The sequence below is a fragment of the Canis lupus genome, chromosome 17 (assembly GCF_048164855.1).
Source record: "Canis lupus baileyi chromosome 17, mCanLup2.hap1, whole genome shotgun sequence".
Taxonomy (NCBI): Eukaryota; Metazoa; Chordata; class Mammalia; order Carnivora; family Canidae; genus Canis; species Canis lupus.
In genome coordinates this window covers 55,370,941-55,394,248 of record NC_132854.1, presented here as the reverse complement: position 1 = coordinate 55,394,248, position 23,308 = coordinate 55,370,941, and the positions used below count along the sequence as shown (strand labels likewise).

Genomic DNA, 23,308 nt, shown 5'->3' with positions numbered 1-23,308 from the left:
ACTAGTCTTAAATGTCACCTGATTTGTCACTCTCTCCTTAATCTTTATTTTCTTTATCTTGGTGCTGCCAGAGTGCTTGTCAGTAATAAGATAAGGAACTTGTACCAGAATGTAAATTTAAACATTACTTTTTTTATTGAGAGAAAAATCTTGCTAGGAAAAAGATGGTAGCTGATCTAAATATTTTACTTAGTAACATAGTTGATTTATACTCTGGCATCAGTGTGTGAATTGTGTGTGGATTGGCTGCCAATCCACAGACCACCCTACCCTAAGATACTATTTACTACCTCATTTGTGACTATGTAGCTTTTGAATACAACTTTAGCATCTGTTGCATTGTATCATAGTTAACCCTAGGCTTGGACATCTTTGGTTCTGCTGCACTTTGCACTGCGCCTGGAATTTAGGGTGTAGAGAATAAATATTTGTTGATTGGATTTCTGTTAAAGGGTGCAGGGTAGGAAGACTTGAATTTCGACTTGAAGGGAGTTTAGCCAATTGCATGGTCAAACTTAGAATAGTCAGGACCATGATATGGCTTGACTTAAGAAGAATTCTGAAGCAAGGCATATTGAAGCACCTCGCTCCTTTTAACTGGCTTCTTTATAGATACAGTTTATTTTCCTCACAACTCTCTATATGTTTTTTTGCTTTGCTTTTTTGTTTTTGTCAATTGGTTGTATCTTTTTATTATTTTACACAGAGGAATAATAAACAAGAAGAATTAACTCCCATTTCCTGTCTGACACTTAAGTTTTCGAAGAGCGGATGCTGACAGTGTTCTATTAAATGGGATGGAAGTGACCTAACTGCTAAAAACACTACGCTATTCTCCTTGCTACCTAGTTTTGACTTTGATCAGTGGGAAGTTAGTGCAGCTCAGCTGCCAGGCCCCTCTTATGAATGTTTAGTTCTTTTGGGGAGGATTACCATGGTTGCCAGTCAGCAAAGATTATAAAGCAACTAAGAAATTAAGCAACTTAGTTTAGTTGTTCAATCTCTCAAGTCTTGAGTTCACTTAAGGCAGTAGGAAAGGTCCGAGTTTCTGATTTGCCAGCTTTGGTTCTCTTCTCTGTAGTGGCTGTATAAATTGAATCCTGAACTCTGGGAAAATTAGACTGCTATTAATGATCCCCACCTTCAATGACTGTTCTACAAGTCTAGCTGTTTCACTCTCTCACAATCCTTCCCTCATGTAGTCTGGAGGAGTGCAGTGTTCCTTGGCATAGGAAAGTTGAGCTGAGCTCAGATCTAACTAGGAAAAGATGAAGGAGAGCATAGTGTGGTGTCAGATGGATTGGCATGTTCTAGGAACTTGAGTATAGGTAAGACATGATAGAAGTTTTTTAAAAGATGGTGGTGGTGTGGCCAGAAAGAACTAGGTGGCTATAGAACATTTGGGAGATAAATGGGCACTATTTGGGATTAAATGATAATGAGGTTGAGGAGGAAAGAGGTTTTGAGGAGACTTCCAAGTTCCTGATATGAGTACCTCTGAAAGCTGAATCCTGAAAGAGGGTTTGGAGGTATTGATTTTAGACATTGTTGAATATAAGGAGATTCTGAGATACTTACTTAAGATGTTCCATAGACATTAAGACTTGGACCAGACTGGGCTGGATAGATATTTTTAAATCATGAAATTGGAAATGTAAAGACATTCCCCACAGAGAGAGGATGGAGTTAAAGGAGAAGACAGCCTAACAGAGTAAAAAACCAGTAATACTGCCAAGAGAGGGGTAGAAGAAAACTAAGAAAATGACATGTCATGGAAGCCAGTAGAGGGGAGGATTTCAAGAAGGAAGATGTGGTTTAGTAGTAGCAATGTAGTTTGCTGTGGAAAGGTGAACTAAAACAAGAACAAAGAGTGATTTTGTGACACCTAGGGCCTCCTTCCTTGATGTGGATGGAGATCATTGCTCCTTCACCCTTCTTTGAATTTCCTGCCCTCTGACTACACAGCTCTCTGCAGTTTGTTTGTTTGTTTGTTTGTTTATTTCTCTGCAGTTCTAACAGCCTCCCCCGTGATTGGTAACAAGATGGGTTGCAGTGGGTTGCAGTTGCCTTTGCCATCTGCCCTTGGCATACATAGTAGATGCTCCAACAAAAGCTTGTATACTTGGAATTCCCCTGACTTTTTGAAACTCATAGCTATAATAGTTCATTCAGGACCTTTTTATATGCGGATTTATGGTGTCTTTCACTTCCATGCAATTTTAGCTGCTTACTTCATGATCACAGTCCGGATCCTATTATTCTGGACTTTTTGCAATGGAAATTTTAAAGTTAGGCATACTCCTCTTTCTAAAAAAAAATTTTTTTTTATGTTTTTTTATTTTTTAAGTAATCTCTACACCCAGTGTGGGGCTTGAACTCACAACCCTGATCACGAACATCCTCTACCAACTGAGCCAGCCAGATTCCTCTGGGCATACTTCTCTTTGATCATAACTTCCATTCTGTCTAGCTCTCACTATCGCCTCTGTGTGTTCTTGGACTAGTTGAGACCTCTGATCTCTTACCCCTTTCTGTCATCTGCTTCTGTCTTTACCTCCCTACCCTGTTTATTTATTAAAAAAAAAAAAAAGATTTGGGGATCCCTGGGTGGCTTCAGTGGTTTAGCACCTGCCTTTGGCCCAGGGCGTGATCCTGGAGTCCTGGGATTGAGTCCCATGTCAGGCTCCCTGCGTGGAGACTGCTTCTCCCTCTGCCTATGTCTCTGCCTCTCTCTTTCTCTCTCTCTCTCTGTGTGTCTCTCTCATGAATAAATAGTAAAATCTTTATTAAAAATAAAAAATAAAAATTCATTTATTTTAGAAAGAGCATGCGCATGTGCATGCATGAATGGGAGGAGGGAGAGAATCTTCAAGCAGACTCCCTACTGAATGCGAAGCCCCACTTGGGGCTCGATCTCATGACCTATGGAATCATGATCTGAGTCGAAAACCAAGAGTCTGATGCTCAACCGACTGAGCCCCAAGGCACCTCTCTCTACCCAGTTTCACTCAGTTCAGCTTCTTTGGTCAACATGCCAGCTCCCTTATTCCTTCATCCTTCATTGCACCTAACTGGCAAAATCTCAGCTCTGGCTTAGTTGCTAAGTGCTGTTCAAGAAAATCACACAGTTGAAGTGTTCTTTTCGTGCGAATACTCAGCAGTGCTATCACACTTAAGGAACTGGCTTGACTGATGAGAATGTTGTTATTTTCTTTGTATTTGTTCTTTATTGTGCAAAATTAGATCTTCAGTAGGCATATATTTCTTAGTTACATAGGTGACTAAGTAGTATAATATTTAAAAATAAAGTCATTAAACTGACTTTATTTATTTTAGCCAACTGAAATGCCAGTGAAAACAGCTCCTTTAAACTGGCAGTCAGGATTCTGTAATGTGGGCTTAACATGTCTTTTCTGATTATTCCTACATTATTTGTTCATAAGAGTTCTTTGTTCTAGCCAGACTCCTTATTTAGCATATCCCAAAACCAAATAGGTTTTTTGACCTTTCAGCCTCAGTTGCTCATGCTCTAGCTTCTAGAAAATCTTACCCACTCCATCTAATAAGTTTTACCCTTAGACTAGCTGAAATCATGCTGCTAGAGGGTTTTTTTTTTTCTGGCTAAAGGAATATCTTGTTATCCTTTTCCATCTGCTACTTTAGTATGGATGGCCTTAATGATCCTGTTAATGAACTTTGCATATGTGTCTTTTTAAAAAAAAATCTAAGTTATAGTCTTAGAAATATAAGAATTATTTTTTATGTGACTGTTTATATTCCTTGGTGCCACAGATTGAAGGGATGCTTGTAAATGTTGGTATATGTAAATGGGGTTTGAAAATGTTTTTATTATGGTATAATTTTTTTTTATGGATGTAATTCTATTTTGACATACCCAAGTAAGTGGTTATAGATATCTTGTTGAGACTCAAAAAGTTTTTAATTCATGTTTCAAATGATACATTGGTAATTTTATTTTTTATTTTTTTTTACCTTTGTTGTTTTTCAAGAAGGGTAAAGGTATGTTGATCTGATTAATAATTGTGGTTGGAAATCAGTAATAATAGCTAATGGTACTTAAACTGCTGTTGTTTTAAATATTAAATTCTCACCACATAGGACAGACCATCACTAGGCAAACCACATTGATCTGTGTTTGAATGCATTACTTTCTAAAGTAGCATTCCCCGTATGAACTATGAACTATGCCCTCTTGTGGTTTTGTGTAAAAAGTGCTTTAAAGGGAAAAAGCACTGGCTAGAGAAATTTAAGGTATATTAATATTTGAAAACAGAACCCAGCTTAGGTAGCAAGTGTAAAAGCTTTGATAGAATGCTAATTTGATTTTCTAAAATTAGTGAGAAATCTTAGGAACTTTGAATTTGTTATGTTAATGTAGATTACAATATGTTTGTTATGATACCTTATGTTAATGTATAATACTTTTGACTAATTTGACAGTCGTTTAGCATAAAAATTAGAGGTAAACATTCAGTATTTGAAAAGGCAAGGATTTTGTTATATATGAATGAGGTCACCAAAAACATATAGGAGTAGACACTTGCCTTTAAGACTCTTATCCTAATGTGAGATATAAGATCAGCGTATATGAGGTAGCCATGAGACCACAGGCAACTCAAGCATTAATTTAGCCATGAAAGGGTAATAATGTCTGGTCAAGGGGTACTTGAAATCTTTGGAAGGCAGGGCTACTAATTTGTTTTGCAAGACTTCTTGTAGGAGGGATAGTGCCCACCCACTATCCTCCCCATTTATTTTAAGGTATGTTGTACATATAGTGAAACCCATCGTTTTTAATACATAATTCTGGCAGATGTATGTAATGTAATCACTACCACAATCTAGATATAGGACTGTTCCATTAACCCCCCAAAATTCCCTTTTACCCCCAGCTGTAGCCCCTGACAACCACTGATCTTCTTGCTCCTATATTCATATCTTTACAGAACATACAAAGATATTGTTTATATGTTACTATTCTGTTCCATTATGTGGATGTAACAGTTGTGCATTTATTTCCCAACTGAGGGACATTTGGGATGTTACCAGTATATGATGAGTATGAGTAAAACTTTTGTAAACATTGATAGACAGGTTTCTGTTTTATTTAGACTTTTTTTTTTTTTGACTTGGGTAAATACCTGGGAGTGGGGTTGTTTTGTCATATAATAAGTATATGTATGACTTCATAAGATGCATATATTTAACTTTATAAAAAAACTGCTTCTAGGAGGCAAGTTTTTATCTTTTTAATTTTTTTAAAGATTTTATTTATTTATTCATGAGACACAGAGAGAGAGAGAGAGAGAGGCAGAGACACAGGCAGAGGGAGAAGCAGCCTCCATGCAGGGAGCCCAATGTGGGATTCAATCCCGGGGCCCCAGGATCAGGTCCTGGGCTGAAGGCGGCGCTAAACCACTGAGCCACCTGGGCTGCCCAGGAAGCAAGTTTTTAAATCAAGATATTCCTAGTCGGGCTTGGACAGCACTCAGATTAGAGGATGGCTAGGATGCAGTGGTGCTTGTATCAGTTAGGATCTGTTTCAGGAAATGAAACAATGAGTTTACTACCTTAGTTTAGCACAAAGGGGTCTATTTTCCCAAGTAGAAAAAAGTCCAAGGCTACTGTTGCTGCTTAGCAATACCATTAGGCACATTTTCTTGCTTGTTGTTCCTTAGTAAGTGGCTTTTGTCTTAAATGTCCACAAGGAGATTCCTGCATATGCAAATATTAAGCCCTCATTCTAGGCAGGAGATGAGAAAAAGGCAAAAGGCACACAAAGCTGAGTTTGCCTCTTTTCATTGGGACAACAATAGCTTTTAGATCCAACCAGGAGACGTCCCTGTAGCTCTCATTGGCTACGAGCGGGTTGCTTGGTCACCTTTGGTGACAACAGAGCTGATGGAACTTCCCAAACAAAATTGTTAAGGAACGGGGAGAATAGACAGTGTGCCTCATTGCTTGGTGGCAAAGTTTAAAGCTCATTGTTTTTTAAAACTCTTAAGTGGTATTTGGAAGCAGGTCTATCTTGAATAAAGGATAAACTTTTTTTTTTAAAGATTTAATTTATTTATTCATGAGAGAGACACACACACACAGAGGCAGAGACATAGACAGAGGGAGAAGCAGGCTGCCTGTGGAGAGCCTGATGTGGGACTTGATCTCAGGACCCCAGGATCATGACCTGAGCCGAATGCAGTCGCTCAGCCACTGAGCCACCCAGGTGCCCCAATAAAGGATAAAACTTGAGCAAGGATTTAATATGCTTATTAGTGATGATTTTTATGTAAGATAGGTGAAGACATGGGGGATAGGGTGGAGTGTAGTTCTAGTTTCTAGAACGTAGACTGAAGGTATACTGTGATAGTGGATAGAAATGTCTCGGAAGAGGAATGGGCAAAAACCTTTGAAGCGAATAAATGAAGTTACAGATCTATGAAATTTAGAGATGTTTAAAGAGAATGAGGAAATTGGGTGAGGGTGACAATTTGGGATGGAGTTTACTTGTACCTGTGATGTTGCCTTGTTAATGTTGTGCTCTGAAATCATCACTTGGCACTTGCTGATTCACCTGAGGTTATTCCAGATCTTGTTTCTGAAGTTCTTTTGCTTTAACATGCCCATACGTTATTTCTATAAATGTACTTTATCAATAAAAAGCATGGAGACATTTCTCTTTTGGCACATTGGATAGATTTCTCAACAATATATTAACATTCTCTCCACTAGCAGATTTTAAAAAACCCATTATAAAACTATATTTGCTGTCTAAATATCTATCATTCACAGTTTAAAAAAATGTTATTTGAAGCCTAAAAAGAATAAATTTCATGTTAATGTAGCAGAATAGCCCTCATGTCTTGAATTTTATCTGAGTGCCACCTTCTGAGGGAAGCATTATATTCTTTAACGTGCAGGAAAGATAAGGTCTGTATGTAACTGCTGTGTTAGAAAACCTTGTTAAAGACTTTCATATAGTAGGGGTTTTAGAGATGGAAGAAAATGCTAAAGATTTACTTGGTGTTTTGTCCTCTGTCTTTAAAGAAAACACATCTCTGCTTTTTTATTCCTTTAGCTAGCCAAACCCAGAGATGCCCGTTGTGTTTAATTAAAAGCTTTAAGGCTCTCTACTAACCACTTTCAGCCCACCCCTCACCCCACCTCACCCTGCCAGGAGTGATTCTTTCTTAATTCCGGACCCGTGAGGTACAAATGCTGTATGATTTGGCATTACAGATAACAGTGGTAGAAGTTTGCTAGAAACGCTGAAACATATTTTACAGTAGATATGAGTCCACTAGGTGGAGTAGTTTTGTGATACATTTTTCAATATTTATTGTGGTGCCGAGCAAATCCTTTAAAATTGTATCCCCAGTTTCTTTCAGAATTCCAACAGAGGGGGTAGGCTTCTAAAAAATACTATGTCTTTTTGAAATGTAGAAAGACTTTGAAATAAAAATACAGTGGTATAGCTGGTGTTGAAGCAGTTGTGGGTCAATGCCAGTAGGGGGATTGTGGTTTTATGGAGAATCATCTTAGGGGAAAAGTCAATAAACGGGTGGTGATTTGAGAGGGAAAGAGTCAGAGTATAATGTAACCAAAATGGTATGTGCTAAGATCACAGTTGGCAGAGTTTTGCCCGTTTATCGATGGTAGTGCTTAAGGATTGTCACTGAAGGCTTAAGGCTTAGGCAAGGGGAGGGCAAGGAGTTGGGAAGACATGAAAGAAGGAGGAGAAGGAGAAAAGACATATGGTTTCAGGGCCAGTTCCTTGGGGAATACTGGGGAGAGATGGAAGTATAGGGAAAAAGTGATTTTGCAGGTAAAAGCAGAGAAACCAGCTGTGAAAATAGCACTTGTCACGGGTTTTATAAGTTCATAATACCCATTCTCTAACAGGAGACACTGAACTATATTGTCTGTATGTAATTGTGTAATGTAAGACAGTTTGTGATTTTTTTCCTTAACAGTCTTTGGACTTATTTCAGGTGTACTTTAGGAACCCTAACTACGTTTTGGTTTTTTTTTTTTTGTTGTTTATCAAAGCTCCAGACTTTTCTTTGTGTTATATTTTGCCATTATGTTGCTGGAAAGGGCTTTCTGGTTGGGTGGTGGTTTTTGCTTTTTTGTTTTGTTTTGTTTTGTTTTTTTAATGTGTAACAAGGTCTTGTGTTTCTAGTTTCTTTCTCTTTTAGATAATTTGCTTTCCACTGCCTTTGTTTTTCCTAGTTTTTAGTCTCTAGGTTCTATGTAAATAAGAATGGTATACATTTGGAAGAGGGTTTTATAATTTAAGCACTGAAAAATGACATCTTTTTGCTTTGCAAGGGATATCGAAAGATCCCTTACCTTTTAGGAAGTGTTACTTTAATTGGCCAGAAAGAGAAAGTGAGCTGTTCTAAAAGATTTCCACCAAAGGAATTTGCAAAACATCCTTGATGTCTTGTTTAAGGAATTCTTTCTTAGATCTCACGTTAAATCCACTTGCTAGAACACTTAGATTTCTTACCATTGGTAAGCACTTAGGTAGCATCTGCTCACTTGTACATTGTACATTGTACACTGTAGTAGCAAATCTTTATTGTTCAGCATGTGGCTCAACATGTTTAGGGTCTGCAATACTCAGAAGAAAAATGTTGGAGACCCTAGTAAGAATAAGTGCATTTCGGAGAGGTGAAGGGTGTTGAATAGCTGTGAGTTACACGCCTAGACAGTGTGGGGCCTGTGAAAGTCATCACTTTTTCTCACCATTTCTGCTTCTGCATATTTCTGTCTTCAGATTGAAACCAGCTGGCTACCATCCTTTCTGTAAGAGCATTTATTGTCACTTCTCTTCCTCTTTTAAAGGCTGCAGATAGTTCCAGTTCCTTTCATCTTTCCTCAGAGGTTTTAGTTTTCATGCTGTTAATCATCTTTGAGTCTCTTCTGAATCCCTTCCAAGTTTTATTTTTCCTTAACATTCCTTTTCAGTTTAGAAGCACAAAACTGAACACAGTGCCCTGAGAGTTTCTGACCACTTTTGAGTCTTGGGAGAGGAAGATTTCACACTTGTACATGTGCCAGACTCCATTTCACATAACCTTAGATTATGTTTGCTTTCCAAAAGTCCAGTCATATGGTGCTGACTGGCCGTCAGATTTTTATCTCCTATGACCTTGATCTTTTCCTCTTATGTTTATTTATAGCTTGTATATTCATCATCTTTTATTTATGGAGTTTACTTTTCTTGGCTGGATAGATCTTGGCTGGATTGCTTTGCACTGTCCTCATTGAAATTCATTGCCTTTTTTCCCTAATTATTTCACCACTTACTCAATGTCATTTCTATGCTTATCTTCCAGTGTGGTCAATCCAAAGGCTTCATATTGTCTGTGCCATTCAAGTCAGCGATGCAAATTTTTTTTTTTTTTTTAATTTTTATTTATTTATGATAGTCTCACAGAGAGAGAGAGAGAGAGAGAAGCAGAGACACAGGCCGAGGGAGAAGCAGGCTCCATGCACCGGGAGCCCGACGTGGGATTCGATCCCGGGTCTCCAGGATCGCGCCCTGGGCCAAAGGCAGGCGCCAAACCGCTGCGCCACCCAGGGATCCCCGATGCAAATGTTAAGAAAGAAAAAGAAGGGGGTGGAAACAGTGTCCTAGTAACAATGGGAGAATACAGTTTGTTGATCTTTCTTAAACTTACTCTGATGACCAGCCAAGCTGAGTGGTAGAGGGCTGTCTGTGTTTCCCCTCCCTTTGTGCTTTCTTATACTCCTAGGATCTGTTCCCGCCACCACCACCGTTTGGTGCTCGCATCACCACACAGCTGTGCCAAGGAATAAAGAAAGCTTTGTCAGGGCAATTCACCTTGCACACTGCTGTCAGATTTAATCTTAATCACTGCCTTGTACGTAGCTCTCCCTGTTCATAACTTTCAGTGGCTCCCCATTGCCACTGAATTAAATATAAATTTTCTAATCTCCTATTCAAGGACGTTTAATGGCCTTAGGCTCCCTTTCTGTCTGATTGCTTATAACTGTTTTATATAAAATGAACCACTTGCCATTCCCTGGATATTTTGCGCACTTTCTGAGGCCTTGGTTTGTTTGTATTGTTTGCTCTGCTTAGAACACAGAAGATTTGGGATGCCTGAGTGGCTCAGTGGTTGAGCATTTGCCTTTGGCTCAGGTTGTGATCCCGGGGTCCTAGAATTGAGTCCTGCATCAGGTTCCCCTCAGGGAGCTGCCTTCTCCCTCTGCCTGTGTCTCTGCCCCTCTCTGTGTCTCTCATAAATAAATAAAATCTTAAAAAAAAAAAAAGAACATGGAAGTTTTCCATTTAATTTCTATTTATTAAAACCATGTAAGACCGACTTCCTTCCTTCCTTCCTTCCTTCCTTCCTTCCTTCCTTCCTTCCTTCCTTCCTTCCTTCCTTCCTTCTCCCTTCTTTTCTGAATTTCTGGTTTTCTCCAGCTAGAGAAAATCTTTTCCTCCCACGTTCTAGTGTTTATACTCTTTGGGGTGCTTATATTATATTTTGATCTTTGTTATAGTTATTTGTGTGCTTTTTTTTTTTTTAAGATTTTATTTATTCATGAGAGAGAGAGAGAAAGAGAGAGAGAAGCAGAGACACAGGCAGAGGGAGAAGCAGGCTCCATGCAGGGAGCCCGACACGGGACTCGATCCTGGGTCTCCAGGATCATGCCCTGGGCCAAAGGTGGCACTAAACTGCTAGGCTACCGGGGCTGCCCTTGTGTGCTTTTCTTATCCTTCTATCAGACTACTTTTTTTGTGAACTTTTTCTTCCTCATTTTGGTAAGTTTGGGTGTACCTAGTATGTATTTGAATAAGTAGTTGCATAGACTTACTTTTTTAATAGTATTTATGGGTACATGACATATAAATGAACTATCAGTTTGAGCACAAAAATGTGTAAAATAAAAATTTTACAATCTATTTGTTTCAAATTCTAGTGTAAGTGCCTCACCTCATAGACTGGTAGCAAAGCTTGTGGACTGAAATCTGGTTTATATTTTGAGTAGCATTGTCACAGTATACTTTTTTCCTTTAAAAAAATTCTAGAAAGAATTAAAGGTTTAAAATGATTTATTATATTAGTCATTAATTAAATAAAATTTGCTAAATGCAGTAATTGATTGCTTAATTAAATTTGTACTCTTAAAACCCTTTTATAATCGACTTACTGTTTTCTAGAAACTACCCAACTCTGGCCAATATTGAAAGAAAGAAAAAGTTAAAACTTGAAAAGGAAAAGAGAGGAGCAGTTTTGACAACAACACAGTATGGGTAAGTTCCTTAAAATTGCTTGCATTCTCCATGTTTATTTTGTTTTATTATTTTTTAAAGATTTTATTTATTTATTCATGAGAGACAGAGAGAGAGAGACAGACAGATACAGGCAGAGGGAGAAGCAGGCTCCATGCAGGGAGTCCGATGTGGGACTCGATCCCGGGTCTCCAGGATCACACCCTGGGCTGAAGGCAGCGCTAAACCGCTGAGCCACCTGGGCTGCCCTCCCTGCTTATTTTAAATGAGTATTCTTACAAATAAATAATAAACAAGAGAATGTAACAAAATCCTAAAATTTTACACTCCTAATTCTAAAATCTTTGAATTTTTTTTTTTTTTTTTTAATTTATGATAGTCACAGAGAGAGAGAGAGAGAGAGAGAGAGAGAGAAGCAGGCTCCATGCAACCGGGAGCCTGACGTGGGATTCGATCCTGGATCTCCAGGATCACGCCGTGGGCCAAAGGCAGATGCTAAACCGCTGCGCCACCCAGGGATCCCTAAAATCTTTGCTTTTATGTTTTTTACTTCAAATTTCTTTAAATTGTATTTTTAAATGTGGTTTTCAAAAAGATCTATTGCTAATAAATCTTTTGTCTTTGTTTCCTAGCTAAATTGTTCTTCTTCCCAGGGACAACCCATTTTATCCTTCCAGAGATACTTCATTTGCATACAGCACATCAGATAATAGTCTTTTTTCCCCCTTTTTTGACATTATTTTACATTTTATTTTTTTTAGCCAAATGATATACTTGGAGATATTAATGCTTAACTAGTGTCCTCATTCTTCAAGGATGTGTAGAACCCTAAGGATTCCCACAGGCTTTTATTTTTATTTTTATTTTTATTTATTTACTTATTTATTTATAAGATTTTATTTATTTATTCTATGACAGACACAGAGAGAGAGAGAGAGAGAGAGAGAGAGGCAGAGACACAGGCAGAGGGAGAAGGAGAAGCAGGCTCCATGCAGGGAGCCTGACGCGGGACTTGATCCTGGATCTCCAGGATCACACCCCGGGCTGCAGGCGGCGCTAAACCGCTGCGCCACCAGGGCTGCCCAGGGTTTTTTTTTTTTTTAAATTAATTTCCTATTGGCAGATACAGAAGTTCTTACCAATATTTTACTAATAAAAATTTGTCATTATTACCCTCTACATACATTTTACACAGATACAAGTATTTCTGAGGATGGATTCCTAGAAGTGGATTTGCTGAGTCAAAAGATGTACGTGTAGTTTTTTTTTAATTTAAATTCAATTTGCTATTTTTTTTTAAAGATATATTTATTTATTAGAGAGCGAAAGGGAGAGAGAGCATGGGGAGGAGGGGAGAGAGATCCCAAGAAGACTCCCCGCTGAGTGTGGAACCTAATGGGGGCTCGATCCCACAACTCTGAGACCATGACCTGAGCTGAAATCAAGAGTCAGAAGCTTAACTGACTGAGCTACTGAGGTGCCCCCAACGTATGTGTATTTGTAATATTAATGGCTAATTGCCAAATAACTATCATAGTTAACTCTCCTGCTAGCAATGAGTGAGACACCCTATTTTTCCCAATCCCTCACCTTCATAGAATTTTTTTCCACTTTCTTACTGAAGTTTTATTTATTTATTTTTGAAGATTTGTTTATTTATTCATGAGAGACACACAGAGAGATTGAGAGGCACAGACACAGGCAGAGGGAGAAGCAGGCTTCTCAGGGAGCCCGACGTGGGACTCGATCCCGGGTCTCCAAGATCACACCCTGGGCTGAAGGTGGCACTAAACTGCTGAGCCACCCGGGCTGCCCTGAAGTTTATTTTTAATATAAATAAAATATACAAATCTCAAATGTACAACTTGAATTTATATACATACCCACACCTACACACCTATGTAACTTCCAAACAGATTAATAATACACAAAACAGCTTTACCTCATAAATCTTTCTTTGGCTCTCTCTAGTTTATTGCTTCCCCACAAAAATGACCTCTTTTCTGATTTCTGTCATCATAGATTTATTTTGCATGCTCTGGAACCTTATATAAGTAGAATCATATAATGTATATTCTTTGGTTTGTGATTTCTGTAATTTGGAATTATTTTGTCGTATTCATCCATACTGTGTGTAGCTCTAAACTGTTCATTCTTATTATCGTGAAGAACTCATTTTTGAGAATATCCATTCTACTGTTGGACATTTGGGTTGTTTCCAGTTTGGGTTATAAGGAATAAAACTGCGATGAACATTCTTTTACATGTCTTTTGGAGACATAAGTACCCATTTTTACTGGTCATATATATATGTGTATATGTATCTATATATACACACAGACCCATATATATGTATATGCTGGATCATTGGGCATCTATATATTTAGGTTTAATAGATAAAGCCAAACAGTTTTCCATAACAGTTGTACCAATTTACACTCCTACTGATTGTGCATCTAATTGCTCTCTTTGGTTAATGCTTGGTTGCACCTTTTCCTCATGTCCTACCATTTCTCTCTTGACTAGTGATGTTGGGCACCTTTTTATATGCTTATTAGCATTTTGTTATTTTCTCATGAAGTGCCAGTTCAAGTTTTTTGACCAGTTCTTAATTGGATTGCTTTTCTTGATTTCTAGGAGTTATTAACTTAGGACACAAATCCTTTCTTGAGTATAGCATATATATTGCAAATATACCCTCATAATTTGCGACTTGCCTTTTTACTCTCTTAATGAGTGTCCTCTCCCCCTCCCCCCATATAGTAGTAAGTATTAATTACTCAGACATCTGGGGTCAGCTGGGGTTCAGTTAGACATATCTGCTGATCTTGACAAGGGTCAGTCACAGCTGGGGATTGGTTAGCTGATGACTAATCTAGCCTGGCTGAAGGCTGGGATACCTACATAGTTAACCATTTCTGTACACTTCACTCGTTAGTGTTGATCCATCTTTTCATCTGATAGCATTTTCCTTTTGCCTAAAAGACTCTTTGACGTTTTGTAGTAAGAATCTGTTGGAGGTGAATTCCTTCAGCATTGTGTGTTGAAAAAGATCTTTCTTTGCTGTCCTTTTTGAAAGATATTTTTCTTCGATACACAATTCTAGTTTAACAGATTTTTTTGGTTAGTTTTAGTTTTGCTTTTTTAATTAACTTTAAAGATTTTGCTCCATTGTCTTTTCATTTGCATTGTTTCCAAAGAAATCTGCTGTTATCATTATTTGGTTCCTTTACATAAAATGCTTTTTTTGCTGGCTACTTTAATATTTCTTCTTTATCACTGGCTTAAACAATTTGATAATGATGTGCCTTTGCATCATTTTCTTCATGTTTCTTGTGCCTAGGATTTGTTGAAATTCTTGGTGTAAATGAGTTTATGATTTCTATCAATTTTGGAAAAATTTTGATCATAACTTCTTCAAATATTTTTTTCTATCTCTGCCCTTCAGAGACTCCATTTATCTATTTATTTATTTATTTATTTATTTATAATATAAATTTATTTTTTATTGGTGTTCAATTTGCCAACATATAGAATAACATCGAGTGCTCATCCCATCAAGTGCCCGTCACCCAGTCACTCCCACTGCCCCCCCCCCCACCTCCCCTTCCACCACCACCCCCAGTTCGTTTCCCAGAGTTAGGAGTCTCTCATGTTCTGAGACTCCATTTAGATGCATATTAGGCTGCTTAAATTTGTCCCTTAGCGTGGTAATGCTCTTCTTACTTTTTAAAATTCTTTTTTCCCTTTGTCTCATTTTGGATAGTTTCTATAGCTATGCCTTTATGTTCATTTATCTTATGCAGTATCTAATCTTTCTTTAACCTCTTGGTGTATATTTTGCCTTTTTTCATCATAGACATTGCGGTTTTCATCTTAAGTTTGCTTTGGATCTTTTAAAAATATCTTTCATGTCTCTACTTAATTTTTGAACATTTTGGAATATAGTTATAACTTTTAATTTCTTTTTCTGTTCGTTCTAATATTTGTGTCAGTTCTAGATTAGTTTTGATTGATCTTTGTCTTTATTATGGGTCATATTTTTCTGCCTTATTTTTCAGGCCTGGTAATTTTTTATTGGATACTAGACATTAGGAACTTGTTGCATATTTTCATATTTCTAAAAAAAATGTTTTTAAAGATTTTATTTGTTCACGAGAGACATATCAAGAGAGGCAGAGACATAGGCAGAGAGGGAGAAGCAAGCTCCCAGTGGGGGGAGCCTGATGCGGGACTTGATCCCAGGTCCCTGAGATCACACCTGAGCCAAAGGCAGATGCTAAACCACTGAGCCATGCAGGGGTCCCTACTAAAAATATTTTTGGACTTTTTTCTAGGAACACAGCTAAAGTACTTAGAACAGCTTGATCCTTTAGGTATCTTGGTTTCTCTAGGGTCTTAAATAAATAAAATAAATAAAATCTTTCAAAAAAAAAGAAAAGGAAGAATTAACTGTCCTTTGTTAAGAGTCAGCATGACTGTATATGTAAAAAAAAAAAAAAATCCAAACATCTGTAATTAGAGTTAATAAAGTGAATTTAGCAAGGGTGCTAAATATATATAAAGTCACTATTTAAAAAAAAAAATCCATTGCATTTCTACATGCTAACAACAATTAGAAAATGAAAATTTAGAAGATACTATTGACAATACTATCAAAATATCAAATACCTAGGAATGCATCTAATAAAAGACTTGTAATATTTCTATACTAAAAGATGTAAAATGTTGCTCAGAAAAATAAAGACCTAGTAAATGGAGGGATATGCATAATGTTCATGGACTAGAAGACTCTATATGATTATTTTTCCAAATTGATCCTAGTCAAAACCCCAGCTAGTTTAGTTTAATTTTGTTTTGTTTTGTAGGTAGTGGAAGGGGTTAGTATTAATAAGTTTAAGATTTATATGAAAATCCAAAGGATCTAGACAGCTAAGAAAGAGATGGCAGTAGTGTGGTATTGTCCAAGGATAGGTAAATAGAACAGAATAGAGTCCAAAAAAGATCCTCTGGAAAGCAGTCACCTGACTTGGGACTGGTGGCAATATGGTACAAGGGAAAGGATAGTTTTCCACCTTTTCCTTTTAGACTTTCATATGTGTGTATTTAAAAGTATATTTCTTAAAAAAAAAAAAGTATATTTCTTAGAGAATATATAATCTGGTTTTATTTTTTATTATCTAAGTCCATGATCTTTATCTTTTCATGAAATTTAAAGTAATTAATATAGTTGGGTTTCAGTCTCCCATTATCCTTTTTTTAACATGTCCTATTTTTTTCTTTTATTTCCTTCCTTGCCTTCTTTTGTTTGTTGTTACTGTTTTGAGGAAGCTCCATGACCAGCCCCAGCATGGATCTTGAACTCATGACCCTGAGACCAAGACCTAAGTGGCGATCAAGAGTTCAATGCTTAACCAGCTGAGCCACTCAGATGCCCCCTTGCCTTCTTTTGGATTAACTGAATGAATAATGTTTTGATATTCTACTTCCCTGTTAGCTTTTTAGTTATAATTATTCCTTAATCTCTCCACATTCATGTAAATCTGTACTTTGTATAAGTATTTTTAAGTGTTGATTAAATAAACTTTTCCTTTTAAATGATTGTCAAGCAACAGTGTAAAGGAACTCCTCCCTCAAAAGTAGGGGTAGTGCAAATACCAGATATACCACTTTCAACGAAGTCTTATTGATCTGATCAGTTAAAGGTCATTCTAGGGGCACCTGGCTGGCTTAGTCAGTATAGCATGAGACTTTTGATCTTGGGGTTGTGAGTTCTAGCCCCATGTTGGGTGTAGAGATTACTTAAAAAAAAATCTTTTAAAAATGTCATTCTAACTCATTGCTTATTAGTGAATACCTTAAAGATGATCATTTAAAAGCCATCTGTGGTCAGGTGCCATTGGAGCAGGAAACAGGGAAGGCATCTGTGAATGGCGTCTAACGAAAGCATTATCCTCATGGGGCTGGTGGGCCAGAGGCAGAAACTACTTGTTTTACCTGTGATGACATTGTTGAGGCCTACCTTCCATGGTTGGAACATTGGAAATTGGTCTATGGCTTTCTGCAAAATTTGGAGTATATATATGATTTTTTGGAACAAGACTGTAAGGGTTATGGCCACCCTAAAAAGGATTAAGAACCTTTGGATTATAGAAATACTAACTGAATATGTTGGTTTAGCAAATTTTTAGAGAATGTTATAGTAATAATTACCATTTATTAAGGACTCATTGCGGCACTTTATATTAAATCTATGTCTCTAAGATTCCCTTTCTACAAATGAGAGTAAACAAACATTAATATTGGATATTAATATTGTCAAAGAGGCACAGCTAGTAAGTGGCAAAATTGGGATTTAAACCCAGAGTCCTAATTTCTGTATTTCTAACTGCAGCTTCCATTATTAATGAAGAAAAAAATTCTGATAAATGACAAATGAGAAAAAAAACATGTATTTTTATGAAAACTCAGCCCTACCGAAGGATACCTTGTATTATTGTCTACTGAGAATGTATAATGAACCTTTTTTTTTTGAAATTTTTTCTACACCTAGTTTACCCTAGAATATGCTCATATAAGCATTTGTTCTTCTAAGAGGAGTAATTATAGTTGTTGAGAGGGCACTTGATTTGAAGTAGCTGTGAAATTGTGCTCAGTTTATAATCTTTAAGTTTATCCTGTAAAGAGAATAGTTACCTGTCTAATTTATTTCAAAGAGTTGTTATGAAGATCAAACAAGGCAGAGTATTTGTAAATGCGTTAGAAACTAAGACTCTTAGAGAATGAATAGATGAAAGTTAACTAAAAAACACTTTTATGTACAATCAGAATGAAAGAATTCTGCCCATTAAATTCACCTGCTGTTCATCATACAACGTGGACCATTTTCAGAGGGGTTAAAATACGGGAGGAAATGTGCATCTCAGAATTGATAAAAGTAAAATATATTGTGGTGTATTATTCTTTTAAAGATCTACCATAAAGTTCTCTGTCTTTGGAAGCCATCGAGTTTATTTATTTTGATTTCTTTAATGTACTAGGCTACAAATGATTGATACGGCAGCTAAATTTCTTTTGTGGTCAGTATTTTTTAGGTTTTTCTTGAGAGGTCATTGCCTTTCATATTAAGAGTTGCATTTTTCTCACTCCAGCAAGATGAAGGGGATGTCCAGACATTCACAGATGGCAAAGATCAGAAGTCCCGGCAGGCATCACAAATGGAAAAATGACTGTGTTGGACAGAAAGCGGCCATTGGATCTGGCAATTGCTTGCGTGATTCGAAACCTGAAGATCCACCTGAAGCAAATTCAGACCCTCTGGGTGTTTTAGTAAACACTGATTCTGGTAAGCTAAACAGGAAAGCCGCGTGTTTACAAATGCATAGAACATGATCCTACAGTTGATTCTTCACAGCATTGTTTGTGGAGAGTTTAATGACAAATATGTAAAAAAAATAGAATGATGCTTTTGTTTTTATTTATAATAGAAGTGTCTTGTCAAAACCCTCATTTCAGGATATCTTTTCTGAATCTTGGGGAATGAGTGTGTGAAGCAGGCAGGATATGGAAAAAATTATATTTATTGGCTAATTTTCATAGTATGGTATAATCTTTTAAAAAATATTTTATTTATTACAGAGAGAGGGAGAGTACAGAGGTAGAATGAGAGAGAGAAGCAGACTCTTTGCTGAGCAGAGAGCCTGGCGTGGGGCTGGATCCCAGGTCTCTGGGATCATGACCTGAACTGAAGGCAGACACTTAACGAACTGAGCTACCCAGGTGCCCCCATTGTATGGTGTAACCTTGGAAATTGTTTTCAGATTGTTTTGTATGGGAGTGTGTGGGTTAGTTACTCTGTCAGTTAAGCATCCGACTCTTGATTTTGGCTCAGGTCATGATCAGGTCATGAGATGGAGCCCCATGTCAGGCTCTATGCTCAGTGAGGAGTTTGCTTGGGATGCTCTCTCTCTCTCTCCCTTTGTTTCCCTCCTGCCCACCACCCTCCACTCCCGTGCTCTGACTCTCTCTAAAATAAGTAAGTCTTTTAAAAAAGAAATTGTTTTCAATATATTGATGCTACAGATTCAAATTTGCTCAATTAGGTTAATTTTTCCCCACCTATGAAGTGAGTATTTCAACGGAAGCCAGTTATCATTTATGCTGCTGAGCATGAATAAGATCCCTCTGAGTAAATATTACTGTTTCATTATAATTGATACTGTTCTTCCTCAGCGTATAGAATATATTTATATTAGCTTTGAATTCCCTTACTCTGCCTTAATAAGTTGAAAAATTAAAGGACCAAAATGCTGCTAACCACATAGATATCATCCAGCCTCTGAGGCTCCGTTTTCCCTTCCGCAAAATGTAAATGTAGATGTAAATATTTCTACTACCTTTCCTTCCAATAACATTATGAGGCTTTATCTTACTGCATGTGTTTTCTCTTCTGCAAAGAAAGAATATAAGTGAGTGGACTGATGCTAGCAGGCCCTGTTTAGCTTGGAAGATAGTGGCTTCTATGATAAACATGGCAAATTATTAAACTTACAGATGGCAAGAAATGAGATAACTAATTCAATGACGGAATTAAGATGGAAAGGATCTTGGCTAAGAATAACAGCTTATAATTTAGTTAGAATAATAATAATTATTTTAACACCAACTAATACTTATTGAGTAAGGTACTAATGGTGTTCTACATGCTTTATACATGTGTTTCCAGTTTTCAGATCTTTTACAGTGCATATATACTGTTGCTACTTGTGTTTTATTTATTTTTTTTAAGATTTTATTTGTTCATTCATGAGAGGTACAGAGAGAGAGCGAGAGAGAGACATAGACAGAGGGAGAAGCAGGCTCCTTGAAGGGAGCCCAATGTGGGACTCAATCCCCGGACCTAGGATCATGCCCTGAGCCGAAGGCAGACGCTCAACAACTGAGCCACCCAGGTGTCCTGCTACTTGCATTTTAGAACTGAGGGACACAGGGTAAATAATTTACCTTAGCCCAGCTGTTTGAATTTAGGAGTCTGATTCCACTAGACTCTATGCTTCTAAATGTGAAGTTTGAATTTATCTAAAAAAATACTGTATGAGCCTAGGATAGTTGAGATGTGGGAGAGAGTTTAGAAAAGGCATCTTTTTATCCTTGCTGATGATAGCAAAGAAAAGGCAGATGATGTTTGGGGCCAAGATTACTCTTGGGCACTGATTTTTTTTTTCCTTCAAAAGATGTTAGTGCCCACACTTTTTCAGATTTACAGTGTATGACCTTGATGATTAAAACCATCTATATCCAAATATGAACTTTCATGTCATTAGAATACTTGAAACACAGATACAAAGAATACTGAGAATACTGTTATAATTAGTAAGTTACTAATTTGAAAATTATGTAATTCTTCATGCAGTTCTCTAAATGAACATTCAAGGGACTCTAATGTTGAAGTCATCATTCTGTTAGCTTTGGTAGATGGGTACTTCTGTTTTCTTCCTCTCTCTTTCTCTCTTGCTCTCTTTTTAAAAAAAAAAAAAAAAATCTCTTGGGACAGCCCTGGTGGCTCAGCAGTTTAGCACCGCCTTCGGCCCAGGGAGTGATTCTGGAGACCCAGGATCGAGTCCCGCATCAGGCTCCCTGCATGGAGCCTGCTTCTCCCTCTGCCTCTGTCTCTGCCTCTCTCTCTCTGTGTCTCTCATGAATAAATAAATAAATAAAATCTTTAAAAAAAAAAATAAATCTCTGCACCCAACATGGGGCTCAAATTCCCAACCCTAGATCAAGAGTCACATGCTCTATTGATTGAACCAGCTAGGCCCCTCTTTGTTTTCTCATTTTTATTTTTTATTTTAAAAATATTTTATTTATTTATTTATTTGAGAAAGAGATAGGGAGAGCATAGAGGCAGAGTGAGAGGAGGAAGCAGGCTCCTTGCTGAGCAGGGAGCCTGAGGCAGGGCTAGATCCCAGGACCCTGAGATCATGACCTGAGCTGAAGGCATACACTTAACCAACTGAACCACCCAGGCACCCCTGTTTCTCATTTTTATTTTTATTTATTTTTAAAAAGATTTTATTTATTTATTCATGAGAGACACATGGAGAGAGGCAGAGACATAGATAGGGGGAGAAGCAGGCTCTCTGTGGGGAGCCTGATGCGGAACTCCATCCCAGGACTTCAGGATCATGCCCTGAGCTGAAGGCAGAAGCTCAACCACTGAGCCACCTGGGCGTCCCTGTTTCTCATTTTTAAAGCAGTATTTCAATATATGGTAATCTGGTGAAATACCAACAAAAAGATGATTATATATTTTGCTCTATTAAGCCTGTATCTAGGTCTTCAGGAGATACTTTAGATGTGAGAAACAGTAGTAAGTATCTTTCATCCTCGTGATAGAAAGTGTTTAGTCAGATTCCTAGGAGTAATGATATGAGAGACCTCAAGTAATTTTATTTTGGTGTCAATGTGGAGACCTTTACCTATATTGAGGGCCAAAGATAATTATGTAAGTCGTGAATGTAAAAATCTTACAAGTAAGTTATAGATTTATAATATTACTATTTTTTCTTTTTTTTAATAATATTATTCTTTAAGGAAATAAAAAAAGGATCAAGTTAGGGTAACTTAATTTTGTAGAAAAGATTTCATTTAAATTCATGTCATCTTTTACCTGGAATTTCTTCTGGATATTTACAATTCCCAAATCAATAGTTTGGTTGGTTCTTCAACTTTTCACTCCAGGTATAGCTACAAAAAACTATGTGTACCATTTTTCCACATGCTTAAATATTCCCAGCATGCCTACTCTCTGATCTCTTAGTTTTACACTTGTTTGGAGGCAACTTCCTTCTTAGGCCAGAGCGAGCCAACATTAAGATCAGTTGTGTTCATTATTCAAGGTTGTTGTCATGGGGCAGCATTGTAATGATCTGACCCTATTCATGCTCTAAGGTGGCAGTTAGTACTTTTCATCACTAATTTCACTTTTAAAATGAAAATGGCCCGATGCCTTACATTTCTTTCCTTTATAGATGGGGGGGGGGGGGGACGGGATGGACTCAGAACCTTATCTAGATATCAGCATTCACATTTAAATAAGACAGTAGTTTTCCAGGATATTTACAGACCAGATCATGCTTAGAAAATTAGTATTTTTTGTGGTAGTTGGTAGTAAGTGAACTCTCATTAATTAGGTGCTTTAAACTGGGGATTGTTATTGCTTCAAAGGGAAAGCCTGTCATTTGGAGTCTCCCAGTTTATCAGTTTTGAATATGACCTGTTTTCACTAGATGTTCTTAATGGCACCATATTTTTTTTAGTTCCTTGTATGTTCTGCTAACTAGTGTCCTCACAATGTTGTTGTTTTAAATCTTTTTTTGGTATCTCATTAGTTAGGACTATGTTTATTTTGTTGCTGTTGTTTAAATGTAAATGCAGCATGTTTTATGTCTTTCCTGACCCGTGGTTTTAATAAGCGTTGTCTGAGCTAGAAAGAGAAGAGCTGCTCACTAATGTACATTAAGCATCACTGACTGAAGTGCCTCAGCATCTACCTGAACACAAAAGATACAATTTGTTAGTCATTCATTATAGTATAAATATAGCTATTGTCATAGAACCCACTGGAGGATGTCAGTGTGTGCACTGACATTTAAGTGAGGTGGGCTTCTGGTATTTAAAAGATAGATGTTAAAATAAGAATAAGCCAGCATATTAGCTGTCGTGAATGTTCATTGTTAATGTTTGTTTTTGAGAGTTGGAAACCATAAAGCAAGGTTTCATTTTATTTTATTTTATTTATTTATTTATTTTTATAATAAATTTATTTTTTATTGGTGTTCAGTTTGCCCCCCTCGGTGCCCGTCACCCATTCACCCCCACCCCCCGCCCTCCTCCCCTTCCACCACCCCTAGTTTGTTTCCCAGAGTTAGGAGTCTTTATGTTCTGTCTCCGTTTCTGATATTTCCCACACATTTCTTCTCCCTTCCCTTATATACCCTTTCACTATTATTTATATTC

General features: G+C 37.2%; 1 protein-coding gene across 2 annotated transcripts in view; it reads left to right on the top strand.

The window, feature by feature from the left end:
• NUFIP1 (nuclear FMR1 interacting protein 1) overlaps nucleotides 1-23,308 on the top strand; it is a 74,528-nt gene that overhangs the window by 9,052 nt on the left and 42,168 nt on the right. For both annotated transcript variants that reach the window (XM_072783012.1, XM_072783013.1), the window contains exons 6-7: nucleotides 11,219-11,311; nucleotides 18,442-18,635. In XM_072783012.1, coding sequence (XP_072639113.1) covers nucleotides 11,219-11,311; nucleotides 18,442-18,635 — 287 coding nt within the window. The remainder of the gene's footprint in view (nucleotides 1-11,218; nucleotides 11,312-18,441; nucleotides 18,636-23,308) is intronic.